Below are 11,808 nucleotides of genomic sequence, written 5' to 3' on the forward strand. Positions count from 1 at the left end.
TAATTATAACAGAAATAGATACACTTAAGTTTAGGTCCAACATTTAGTGGCACATGGTACAAAAAGTGGGATAGAGAAGAGCATGAGGTGATGGCTAGAGGATCCCTACCACCCTGAGTTGTAGCTTTATGGCAGATAGAGGTCTCACCTCATCTACTCAGTTCTGCTACCCCCTGTCCCTTTATCATTTAGTCTGTGTAAACACTAATTACCATTGGAGCTGCCCGTCTGATTCCTATAAACCGTACCCTCACATATGAAATGACTTTTCTCACAAGTGTGTGGTGTTATAAAAAATTTAAATAGGAAACTTGGGGCAGGTAGAGTTTAGAAGCTAGAAACCATTACTATCCCTAAGCTGAAGTAGGAAGAGAAAAGACATATAACTATGACCTAGTCAAAGTTGGGGTCATAGGAGAAAGAATACCCAAGAGGACTTTTAAACGTAAAGCCTCAGCCTGTGCCAACTGTAGTGCCTTCTGCCCTCCAACCTTAGGACTAACCTCAGTCTGATGCCAAATCCACTTAGCACTCAGCTAATCTCAGCAGAGATCAGTCTTCCAGAGTACAAACCAGAGCCATAAAACACTTGGTCAAACAGAAAGTAACCAGGTCACTCTAGTTCACTGTTGACCCTCTGGAAAGAAGCGCTGTCTTTTCAACTCTCACTAAAAGAACAAGTGTGCTCTAGTAACATTTTTTTGTTTGTTTTTGAAGCTACACAAATAGGGAACACGCTTTTCTGCACACAGAAAATACTCTTTAGTGGCATTGCCATGGGTTACAGAACCAGCCTGCCTGAACAGGATTAAGAGGTACAACCCATTGTGAGGACACATAGATTGTGTCTCAAGTTCTAGAACTGCCAGAGGCTCTGGTTCAACACTGGGAGCATTTGCTCAGTTTCTTCTCAGTTCTTGAGTGCACCACATTAGAGATCTTTCTTTTCCTAAATCAAAATGAAGGAGTTAATCTTACTGGGTCTTTATCTGCTTGGATCTGCCAGAGGTAAGTCTTCTCTTTAAACAAACACTGGGTGGGCACCAAAGGGGGGCTTCTTTTAATGTACTTCTGCCCCTGGAAGAAAGACAAGTGTAACTTACCCAAACCAACCTGACATAGAATCAAGAGTTAATCAAGCAAGAACAACTTTGAGTACTCCTATACCAACTGATTTCTCCTGGTTACAGATGTTCTAGTTTAATGTTTACCCTTACCCAAGATTAAAGTTTCCTAATGTTGAGAAAAACTGAGTCCCATCACCAGTACCAAAAAGAATCTAACCTCAATTTAGGCTGGAATTAATCGGTATTAAAAGCTATCTGTGCTAGGCACTGTAGTACCTGTAACTCCTACACTCAGGAGGCAGAAGAGGGAGAACGTCTGTAATTGGAAGGGATCCGGGACCTCACAGACAGACCTTGTTGCAGGGGAAGAGGACTATTTGCCTTCTCTTTCTGTGTCTCTATTCTTCTTGCCTTTTACCCATAGAGGAATTGGAGAAAGGGTTGGTGGCTGACTTCTGATGACATGAATGAGGGTCCTTTGGTTTCTGATTCTGCCTCTGTCAGGTAGGGACATTCACTTCTTCTCATGTACTTTCCATGCCTAAGTGGGAGGATTCCACATGTAATTCTTATGTCTTTAAGTCTTAGCAGTGGTCTCCAACTTATTTAAACGCTTCTGTCTTAAACTACTTGGAGTAGATGACCTCTCCTGACATCTAAACTATCTTTAAGTGTCTCATCTAAACCTGCCAGGAAATGCAGCAGTCCCACTTGTCGGGCTCCACAGGAATTTAGTCTTGATCCCATTCTATCTTCACCATTCTTGTATTTCTCCTACATCTTAGGAGCACCACCAGGTCAGCCTGATGAGCTTCTTGACTCTGTAGACCACCAAGCTTCAGTTCAGCAACTTTCAAGTGAACATTTCTCACTCACAAACCCTTCAGATGCCGAGTCTTTATATGAAACTCCTTCACGTGAGAAGAGTCTGAGTGGTCATAGTTCAAGTGACCATGAATCAAGTGAGCATGCTGTAGCTGAACATTCTGCAGGTGAGCACTCTTCAGGAGAACAGTCTTCAGAACACATTTCAAGTGAGCACACGTCAGAAGAACACTTGTCAGAACACACTTCGGGGGAGCACACTTCGGGGGAGCACACTTCGGGGGAGCATACTTCGGGGGAGCACACTTCGGGAGAGCATGCTTTCACCGAGCACACTTCAGAGGAGCACACTTCTACTGAGCACACTTCAAGTGAACAACCTGTAACTGAACAGTCCTCGAGTGACCAGTCTTCTGAAGTATCCTCAGATGAAGTTTCAGGTGACAAGCTTGAAGAGGCAGGTGAACAGGTGTCTAGCGAGACAAGTGACAAAGAAAATGATGCTATGAGTACAACACTTCCGAGCACATCTGGAGGTAAGCCACAATGGAAGGGTATTAGTCTTTGACTAGAGGTTCAAGCCAACCTGGGTTATATAGTTCAACAAGAGCCTCGATGACACCCTGTGTCTAATAGGGGAAAGGAAAGAGAGGGAGAGAGAAGCAGGGAAGGGGAGAGCAAACTCAATTTTAGGGAAGCATCATAAAAGAATCATTAATGTCACAAATGACTCTGTCAAAGACTCTGTTTCAGCCAGGTGGCACATCTTTAATTTCAGTACTTGGGAAGCAGAGACAGGTAGATCTATGAATTCGAGCTCAGCTTGGTCTACAGAGCCAGTTCCAGGACATCCAGAGATACACAGAGAAACTTTATCATTAAGGAAGAAAGAAAGAAAGAAAGAAAAGAAAGAAAGAAAGAAAGAAAGAAAGAAAGAAAGAAAGAAAGAAAGAAAGAGGAAGGAAGGAAGGAAGAAAGAAAGAGAGAAAGAAAGAGAGAAAGAGAAAGAGAAAGAGAAAGAAAGAGAGAGAGAAAGAGAGAAAGAGAAAAAGAAGAGAGAAAGAAAAAAGAGAAGGAAGGAAGAAAGAGAGAAGGAAGGAAGAAAGAGGGCTGGGGAGATGGCTCAGTGGTTAAGAGCACTAACTGCTCTTCCAGAGGTCATGAGTTCAAATCCCAGCAACCACATGGTGGCTCACAACCATCTGTAGTGGGATCTGACACCCTCTTCTGGTGTGTCTGAAGACAGCTACAGTGTACTTAGATATAATAAATAAATAAATCTTGAAAGAGAGAAAGGAAGAAAGAAAGGAAGGAAGGAAGGAAGGAAGGAAGGAAGGAAGAAAGAAAGAAAGAAAGAAAGAGAAAAAGAGAAAAAGAGAAAGGAAAGGTTTCCTCACAGTATCATAAGAAAGCAGTTTTCAGGTTTCTTTCAGCCCTAAATGTAGCACAACTTAGAGATCCCTCTTCCAGAATGCTACTGCTCTGCTCTCCAACTCCACTGTTCATAAGAAGTCAGGATCAGCAAAATGGCTCAGTGAGTGGCAACTGAGCCAAACTTGACAATCTGAATTCAATACCCAGGGTCCACATCATAGAACTGACTCCCTCAAATTGTTCTCTGACCTCTATACATGCTCCCATTCACAGTAAAGAAATAATGAAAATCAAGTTGGATGTCTTAAATTACTATCATATATAAATATTTCATTTCACCCAATTTTGTTAACTATCCAACATTTTTAGATGAGTAAAGTCAGGTAAAACTATTATCCCCAATGTTAGTCACATTTCTAGAAAGTAGTAAATCAAAATTAGGTCTGCCCAAAGTTATGCTTCTTGCTAAGAGATTAGCACTAGAGATCATATAAGGATGCAGAAACATTTCAGAACTTTGTCACTCATCTTCAAGATGAGTCTGATATGGAAACTGCCTGTTGGTTCATGTCTGTTACTTCAGGGAAGCTGAGGCAGGAGGATTGATATGACTTTGAGGTCAGACTGGGCTGAATACTCAAAACACAAACTCAAACTCAAACTCAAACTCAAACACATACACACACACACACACACACACACACACACACAGAGAGAGAGAGAGAGAGAGAGAGAGAGAGGGTAGGAGTGGGGAAGGAGAGAGACCAAAGGATGAAGGGAAAGAAAGGAAGACAGACACGCTTTACAGGGCTGGTAGCACTCTCTCCTTCCAGTATAACTTATTTAGTGAAATTGGCCCCGAGTGTGTTTCTTGGGTCATGAGAAAGTATGACAAGCATTCAGTTATGTAAGTTTTCTGCTACGGTGTAAACTATGACAAAAGGACATTTACTTATAATTTCAAGAAGCCAATGGGATACAGACTAGGGTAAAAGTCACTCAGATAAATTTAGTATTTATCAGCAATAAACTTTACAAATGAGAGAGAAGGTATTCCCTGATTCCAAAAAGAGAACATGGTAGTCCAGACTTATAATCCCATCACTGGACAATAAGCAAGACCATGTCTTCAATAACCAAGAGGTAAAAGGGAGTTAAAAGGGAGTTAAAAGGGAGAGAGGGACTAGGTTTGTAGTTCAGAATGTTTGCCTACCATACCTAAGGTCCTAGAGGTTCAATCCCTTGTACTGCCAAAAAGAACTAAGAAATGTGTTGTAGATGGTCTCATTTTTTTTACAACCCCCATATGTGTAGCTTGACTAAGTGGTCTGTAGGGAAATGTCATCATGCTTTCTTCAAATTTCAGGCACAACAATAAATTGCCACACATGTAATTATATGAATGATGATGCAAAATGTCTCCGTGGAGAAGGAATATGCAGCACTCAAAATTCCCAGCAGTGCATGTTAAAGAAGATCTTTGAAGGTAGTAGGAACTTCCTGGGATAAATTCGTCAAAGAGCATATCAATCATCTCTTAAATAAAAATGGGGGTAGGGGACAGCAGGAATCAATGAACTTGGGGATTCAGAAAACCGCACTTCTTCAAGATCTGAGCTCTCTTAAGTTGTTCCGTAAGTTACTCATACACTGACTTAGAACTGTCTAGTGTGTTCATGATTCAGTCTTCCTAGGACATAGCACAATGTATAACAAATGGTAGGCATTTAGTAGACACCAAATAAACTTATCAGCAACTGTCTACAAACCTACGTGCACAGGGTAACAAACCTGAGTGCATATTCTCAGATCTCTCAACCCTAAGCTTAGTATTCCAGCTCCAAAACAAGAGCTCTTGGCTACTTCCATTCCATGACCCACACTGCCTGGCTCTGATTTGTCCAACCCCTAGATAGAAATATTTTCCCTATAGTTTTACAATTGTACATTTAACCATTACTAAATAAACATAAACAAGACTTACCATGAGCCTTACAGAAAGAGGCATCAAAAACAGTGTACAGAAAGACTGTAGTCTAACATAAGAAATATTATAGAGAAAACTGGTGAGGTGATACGTCTCTTCTCAGTACTTGGAAGGCTGAAGTAGGAGCCTTAACCTGGGCAATATAGCAAGACCATGTCTAAAGAGAAGAAAAGGGAGGCAAAGCACGTGAGTGCTGGAAGTTCACAGGTAAAGGAAAGCAGGTAAGCCTGGAGAGGAAAGGGTCTACAGGAAGAACATGTAAACTCCAATAGTACAGAGTTTGACCTATACATCACAATCACCTGAGCAGCCTTCAAAACTACTGATGCTCAGGAGGCTAAGATGGCTCAGTGAGTAAAGGCACCTACCTACTGATTCTACTGACCTGAGCTAGTGTGTAGCAACCCATACAGCAGGAGAGGACCAGCTCTTACAAGTTGTCTTCTAATCTTCATACATACATACACAAAATGGTTTTTTTAAAAAAAAAATGCTAAAAACATTAAAATCCTAATGCTAAGCTTGCACCAGTGAAATTTCAGGAATAAAGACAACTGGTGATTTTAGTCATACCCAGACACACAAAGACATCCCCAAAACACACAAAGTCAAAGTGAGAAGTACAGAATGTAGACAGGAATCAGTGTGAAATTATTTTGGGTTTGACAAGTAGATGAATGAAGAAAATAAATGTTGACTGGCCAAAGCAAAGTCACCCAAGATTCTTGATGGGAGAAAAAAATTAGGAAAGTAAGGAAATAAAGGGAGGTAGGTATAGTTCCATTCTGGACAGAAAAAAAAAAGTTGTTAGCATACCTGCATGAAGGTGATCACTTAAGTGGAAAGGAACTTGACTTAGGTCAGTAGAAATAACTGAACTCAGAAATAGAAGGCAGAAAAACCAGGTGAAATCTTGATAGAAGAGTATCAAAAAAGAGTAAACAGTATCAAGTTCATACAGAAAGGGTAAAAACATGGAAAATGGCTATGAAATTTTATTACTAGAATTTTTCTAGTGCATATTTGAGGAAAAAAAGTTTCAATTCTGAGTACCTGAGGCTTGGCTGTGAATGAGACAGAAGTTATGGAGCCTAGTCAGCTCGCTAGAGATTTGTAGGGAAGTGTAATGGCAGAGTAGCATGGTCAAGTGAAAATGTTGAGCTTAGTGAAATTTCACCATTACAGTAAGAAAATGAAGACATAAACAAGAGGGATGGGTAAAGAAAGCAAAAACAAACCAAAAACAAACAAAAAAACACAAAACAAAACAAAAACAAAAAAAGAAGGCAATAGGAAAATATAACAGAAGTCCTGGTCACCCCTTCATGGGAACACAGGGGACCATGGATAAAGGTTGGAAGAAGCTTTCTGCTACTGCCATTCTGTCTCTTTCAGGTGGAAAACTCCAGTACATGGTTCAAGGGTGTGAGAACATGTGCCCATCTATGAACCTCTTCTCTCATGGAACAAGAATGCAAATTATATGCTGTCGGAATGAACCTCTCTGCAACAAGGTCTAGATGCCTGTGCCCTACCTACTTCTTGCTCGGACTCAGGCAGCTTCACCACTCTACTTGGCTCAATTTATATTCAGCTTCAACAACTAATCACATCGGGCTCTGCCTGATCACCAGATAAGAAGCTCAACCCTTGTCTTTAATACCCCATTGCCTATGTCCTCTGCCTTACTTTGCTCCCATCCTTCCCCAGATGTTCTTTTTTGCAATAAATTGCTATTAAAGAACACAAGCTTTGGTCAGATTGTTTTTCATCAGTCTAGCTTGCAAAGTTTTTTGTTTCTGTCCATGACCAAAGTAAATGTTGTGCACAATCATTTGTTAAAGTTGAAGTGGTCTCCTAGAGTGGACACAACAGAGAATACAAAGTGCAAATTAATCTTTTAGTGACATAAATAATATTGTAGGATTGTTTCCGACACCCTTCTACTTGTAGTACACACAACTTAGCACTTTTGTTTTTGAGCTCAGTCTTCCAGTCTACTATCAACATAATGGGAACAAAATACTGTAAAAATATTTTTTAAATTCCAAATTTTCCTTTCCCATCCCCAGCTCCTGGGATGGCTGAGACTATTTACTATTTACTAATGCTTAGGCCATAAACTTATTTAACCATTTATTTAATTAATCTATTCCATGTCTACCACTTGGTTAGTTATCTCTCCTTCAGTCCTGGCCTGCTTGCTTTCTCCTCAGCACCTCCCTGAGTTACTCTACCTGTCTCCCCAGTCCATCTCCTGTCTTGTCCTTGTCTCATCCCCCATGGCACTCTACTCTTATCTCTTACCATTTCCCAAAATCCTCTCTCTTCCTGCCAATGTCCCACCTACTTCCTGCCTCAGTTTATTGGCTACCACCTTCTTTATTGACAGATGGTGCTTGTAAGAGATTCTCTCTATATTCCCCCCTTTTAGTTTAATAAAAGCCTTTCTCTTACATCAATAAATTATTACAGTATTAACAATTACGAAAACCATCAGGTAAAAATTACTTTTACAATGTCTAGTCCACTTGTATTTGGAAACTTTGGAGAAAGTATTCTATTATCTATCTTACCTTGACGAGTTAGAGTTCTGTACTTAAATTGTTTTCTAACATAACTTGTATAGACCTTTTAACACTTTTTAAAATCCTAAACAACTTAAGCTTAATTGTGAGACTATCTAGTCATCATAGATCTGAGAAGGAATAAATACTACTTGAGTGCAGACCAAGCAGCTTCCAAAACTATTGGAATGATAGAAGTTGCTGGCTTCCTGGACAGTCAACTACAAATTGTGTCTATACCATTGGAGCATCTATCTTCAGCCTTCTGGCCCAGGATATGACAGATGTTTTGTGAAGCAGAAATTATAAAGGACTTGCCAACCTCATCATTGCAAAGTCCAGCAATTGACTTTCCTGCATCTTGTTTTTCCATTTTGAATAGTATTCTCTCTGCAGTTGAGACAAGGGCATTTTCTTGCCAATGGCTAGTTTACCACATTTAATGCAAACTCCATAAGAAGGTTCTTTGATGCTCATCATCTTTATTAAAGTTGAACTGCCAGGAGTTCTCCTTGTCAAAAAAGATCTTTTAATAACAAAATATCTTTAAATATAATATTCTGTAGCTCTCTTGAGATTTTAAATCCATCTACAGTATACATTGTTTTTTAATTATTTACTATCTATTCAATTTTGAAAAAAATGTCTGTAATAAACTAATATCTAACATAACCATGAGTTTATCTATTTACTTGCATTTATTTATCCTAAACTGTTTGTAATAGCACATTTTAAGTGGACTAGAATCTAACATTGCATTTTTAAGACTTACATAGACATAATTCCTTAAACAGACTTTACATATGTATGTTGTAACTATGACCTTTATCAATATACAAAGATCTATACCAATGTAAGATTTTTGACTTCCTAATAATTTTTAGTCTAAGAGTAGGTTCAATAATCTACCCTTTCTAGTATTTCTATATTATTATTTCCCCTTTTTCTTTTCATCCCTTCTCCCTATTTTTCTCCCTAACATTAGACAGGAGAAAAGGATAAAGGAAAGGGAAATCCCTGAGTCTAACCTTTCTATTTTGTTTCCTCCCTGATCCAAGACCATTACAACCGGTTACCATCCCCTTAAATGATGATATTCACCACCCACTTAACTATCAAAACCATCTACCCCACCTCTTGGGAATAGGGCATAGTTCTCATAAAATTGCTTCCTGTTGATTTGGGGCATTTTTCTTGGGGGGGGGCAAGAAAATTGGGATATTGGTCAGTCTTAAAGTTAGCTACAACAGTTGTTGTTCAGTCTCTGAATGCTGAGAAAGTTCAGGCTTAAGTAACGTCCTGAGTGGATCAGTCTGTAAGGCTGGACAAATTAAGGTCATATGAGGTCAGCAGCTTTCTTTGAAGCAATTCTGGAAACAAGTTCTGATGAAACAGTTACTAAGGCAGTCTGAGGTAGGATCAGGCATGATGATGGAATAATATGTATCTTAGCATCTCAGAGGGTGAATCTTATCAAGGCTATCTTTTTGGTTGATTTTTTTTTTCTGGGAACATATAAGCTTTCAGAGGAAATACACAGTTCTGCATTAACATATATATGGAATGTGTAGTGTGCACAATTCAGCTAAAGATGATTCTTTGCTCTCTGAGCAGGCATCTGTTTTTTTTTATGTTAGTTTAGACCCCCTAACCAAACTGTAACTTAAATGTCTTATCTATGCCAGTTGAAAGGATAGCATGATAAGCCTTGAAAATTCCTCATAGCCAGCAAGACATACTGGCTATGCTTAGCTTACGATCTGGACTGGAGACATTCTAATGTCTCAGCCAGTCTCAAATCTCTTTTCAATATAGGGGGATCAGTGTATACTTTACCTTTTATTTTGTTGCTCTTGATTTTTTAAAATTATTTTCTACTGCTAAAGTCTACCACTTGGCTAGTTCTCTCTCTGTAAGGCCTGGCCCTCTTCTTCCTTCATCTCCACAGCAAGAGATCCCTACCTCCTAGTTTATGTCAGTCTCCTTGTCTCCCAGAGTTCCTCTACCAGCTGGTTTACCTCTATCTCCCCACTTGTCCCTCATCTCATCCCCCATGGCTCTCATCTTTATTTTATTTTTTATTTTTTATTTTTTGGTTATTCGAGACAGGGTTTCTCTGTGTATCCCTGGATATCTCTCACCTTTTATCTCTTTATTTCCCAGAATCCTCTTTCTTCCTGCCACTGTCTCACCTATGTCCTGCCTCAGCTCATTGGCTATCAGATTTTTATTGACAGGTGATGCTTATAAGAAGTTCCCTCTACAAAATACTCCTTTTCACTTAATCAATCCATAATATTTAAATCATTTTGAGAGGATCATCTACTCAGCTATAGAGAAGCAGGTTCAACACCATACAGTCCTTTACCTCAAGGTGTTTTCACATGTACAGTTGTTCCTTATCTCAGGAAAGAGAAGGGTAATTAGGAAAGATGGCATCACCCTTATTATACAAATAAGGAAATAACACACTTATTTACTTATTTATTTATTTATCCATGTAATTACAACTTGACTAAGGTTACAGAGCTAGTGAGAACTACAGCTGGATTCCAAAACCAAATATGCATGACCTTAAAGTGAGTCTTCATACCAACATCCAGGTGTTTTTTCAAGACCAAAAATCACTCCTCTCTTCCTTAACAAGTCCATCTTTCAGCTATCACTTCCACATGTTTGAAGGCTCAAGAGCAGCTGCTGGTCTAATGTAAGTTGCAAAGCAACTGGTTTTAACTTCAATAAAATAATTTACCACTTTTTAAATCTTTGGTATCATGACTAATATTATTTTGGATATCTTAATTTTGTTGTTCAGGCTAACCTAGAACTCACTATGTAGCTTCAGGCTGGTCTTAAATTTGTAGCAATTCTCCTGGCTCAGCCTCCCATGTGCTGGGATCATAGCTATAAGCTACTATGCATAGCCTGGTATGCATAAGAACTCCAGCACATCACAAAATTGTCAGTTATAGAACATGTAAACACATACAGGCACATGCACACACACATAAACATAAATGCACACACACACATGGCCATTTCAAAAGACATCTGAATAACAGGTCCCATTGACAACAAATTTAGGCTAAAAAGAAAATTCATCCTCAAATTTCTGAATGAAACTTTTGAATATATAATCCTATCTTCAGATCAAATGGAATTAAAAATTAGGACCAAAAACAAAAATATCAAATTCTCAACTTGACATAGGGTTTACAGGCGGACAAGTGAACACTTGTTAACAGTGTTGATATAACTGATTTCTTTGAAGAAAGAGGATAAATATCTATTAGGCAATGGGAAAATAAAAACTCAAATGTGTTATTAAAAGCTAAAAGTAAGAATGGTAGACTGGTGAGATGGATCAGCAGGTAAGAACACTGACTGCTCTTCCACAGGCCCTGAGTTCAAATCCCAGCAACCACATGGTGGCTTACAACCACCAACAATGAGATCTGACGCCCTCTTCTGGTGCATCTGAAGACAGCTACAATGCACTTATTTATAATAATAAATCTTTGGAAAGTCAGTTATGTCAAATGATGTTTTGCTGGGGCACACAGGTAAAAGACTATCTTGCTAAAGCAGGCATGTGAATGAATGTTTCCCTGAAACAGATACAGGTGAAATGACACATGATGAAAGAGAATAAATATGATCCCACAGACAATTGGAGCAAAAGCGTTGGTTTGGTTTGTTCCGCCTCGCTACTCTTCACTAATGACATGCATATATTAGTTGGCCTTACATAGTGTTGTTGAGCTCCACTTGTGGTAATGCTGCCATTGAAAGAAACTCACCAAAGAACTGCTCGAATTCTTGCTGCTTCCATAGCCTCAGACCAGTTGGCAAGCCTGTGGTTTCCTCAGGATTGAACTACAGCTGCTGATTCATGGACGGTATCTGCCTGCCAAGAGGCCTAGACTGTAGCTGCTGAGGATTGAACTACAGCTGCTGATTCATGGACGGTGTCTGCCTGCCAAGAGGA

The 11,808-nt window shown here is 39.3% G+C and overlaps 1 protein-coding gene and 1 long non-coding RNA gene across 4 annotated transcripts; one reads left to right on the forward strand and one right to left on the reverse strand.

Moving 5' to 3' along the window:
- Window positions 1-738: 738 nt before the first annotated feature.
- Window positions 739-2,522, reverse strand: LOC116073059. Its single transcript, XR_004111646.1, has 2 exons — window positions 1,344-2,522; window positions 739-1,077 (listed from the first exon to the last, which is right to left on the reverse strand). It is a non-coding gene; the product is annotated as an uncharacterized LOC116073059 (long non-coding RNA).
- Window positions 852-7,002, forward strand: Acrv1 (acrosomal vesicle protein 1). 3 transcript variants are annotated; one of them, XM_031344738.1, is made up of 5 exons: window positions 877-1,008; window positions 1,492-1,571; window positions 1,853-2,428; window positions 4,633-4,752; window positions 6,649-7,002. In XM_031344738.1, the coding sequence occupies exons 2-5, from the start codon at window positions 1,535-1,537 to the stop codon at window positions 6,771-6,773; spliced, it is 858 nt and encodes a 285-aa protein (XP_031200598.1). In that variant the 5' UTR covers window positions 877-1,008; window positions 1,492-1,534; the 3' UTR covers window positions 6,774-7,002. The 3 variants fall into 3 exon arrangements, with proteins under 3 accessions (XP_031200599.1, XP_031200597.1, XP_031200598.1); XM_031344739.1 differs by lacking the exon at window positions 1,492-1,571 and having other exon boundaries at window positions 852-1,008; window positions 1,955-2,428; XM_031344737.1 differs by lacking the exon at window positions 1,492-1,571 and having other exon boundaries at window positions 853-1,008.
- Window positions 7,003-11,808: the final 4,806 nt, after the last annotated feature.

This window comes from Mastomys coucha, unplaced genomic scaffold (assembly GCF_008632895.1).
Source record: "Mastomys coucha isolate ucsf_1 unplaced genomic scaffold, UCSF_Mcou_1 pScaffold23, whole genome shotgun sequence".
In the NCBI taxonomy this organism is placed as follows: Eukaryota; Metazoa; Chordata; class Mammalia; order Rodentia; family Muridae; genus Mastomys; species Mastomys coucha.

Coding starts and splice junctions, on each gene's coding strand:
- Acrv1 (XM_031344737.1), top strand. CDS start 960: ATGAAGGAGTTAATCTTACTGGGTCTTTATCTGCTTGGATCTGCCAGA. Junction 2,429..4,632: donor ACTTCCGAGCACATCTGGAG/GTAAGCCACAAT, acceptor TTCAAATTTCAG/GCACAACAATAAATTGCCAC. Junction 4,753..6,648: donor GTTAAAGAAGATCTTTGAAG/GTAGTAGGAACT, acceptor TGTCTCTTTCAG/GTGGAAAACTCCAGTACATG.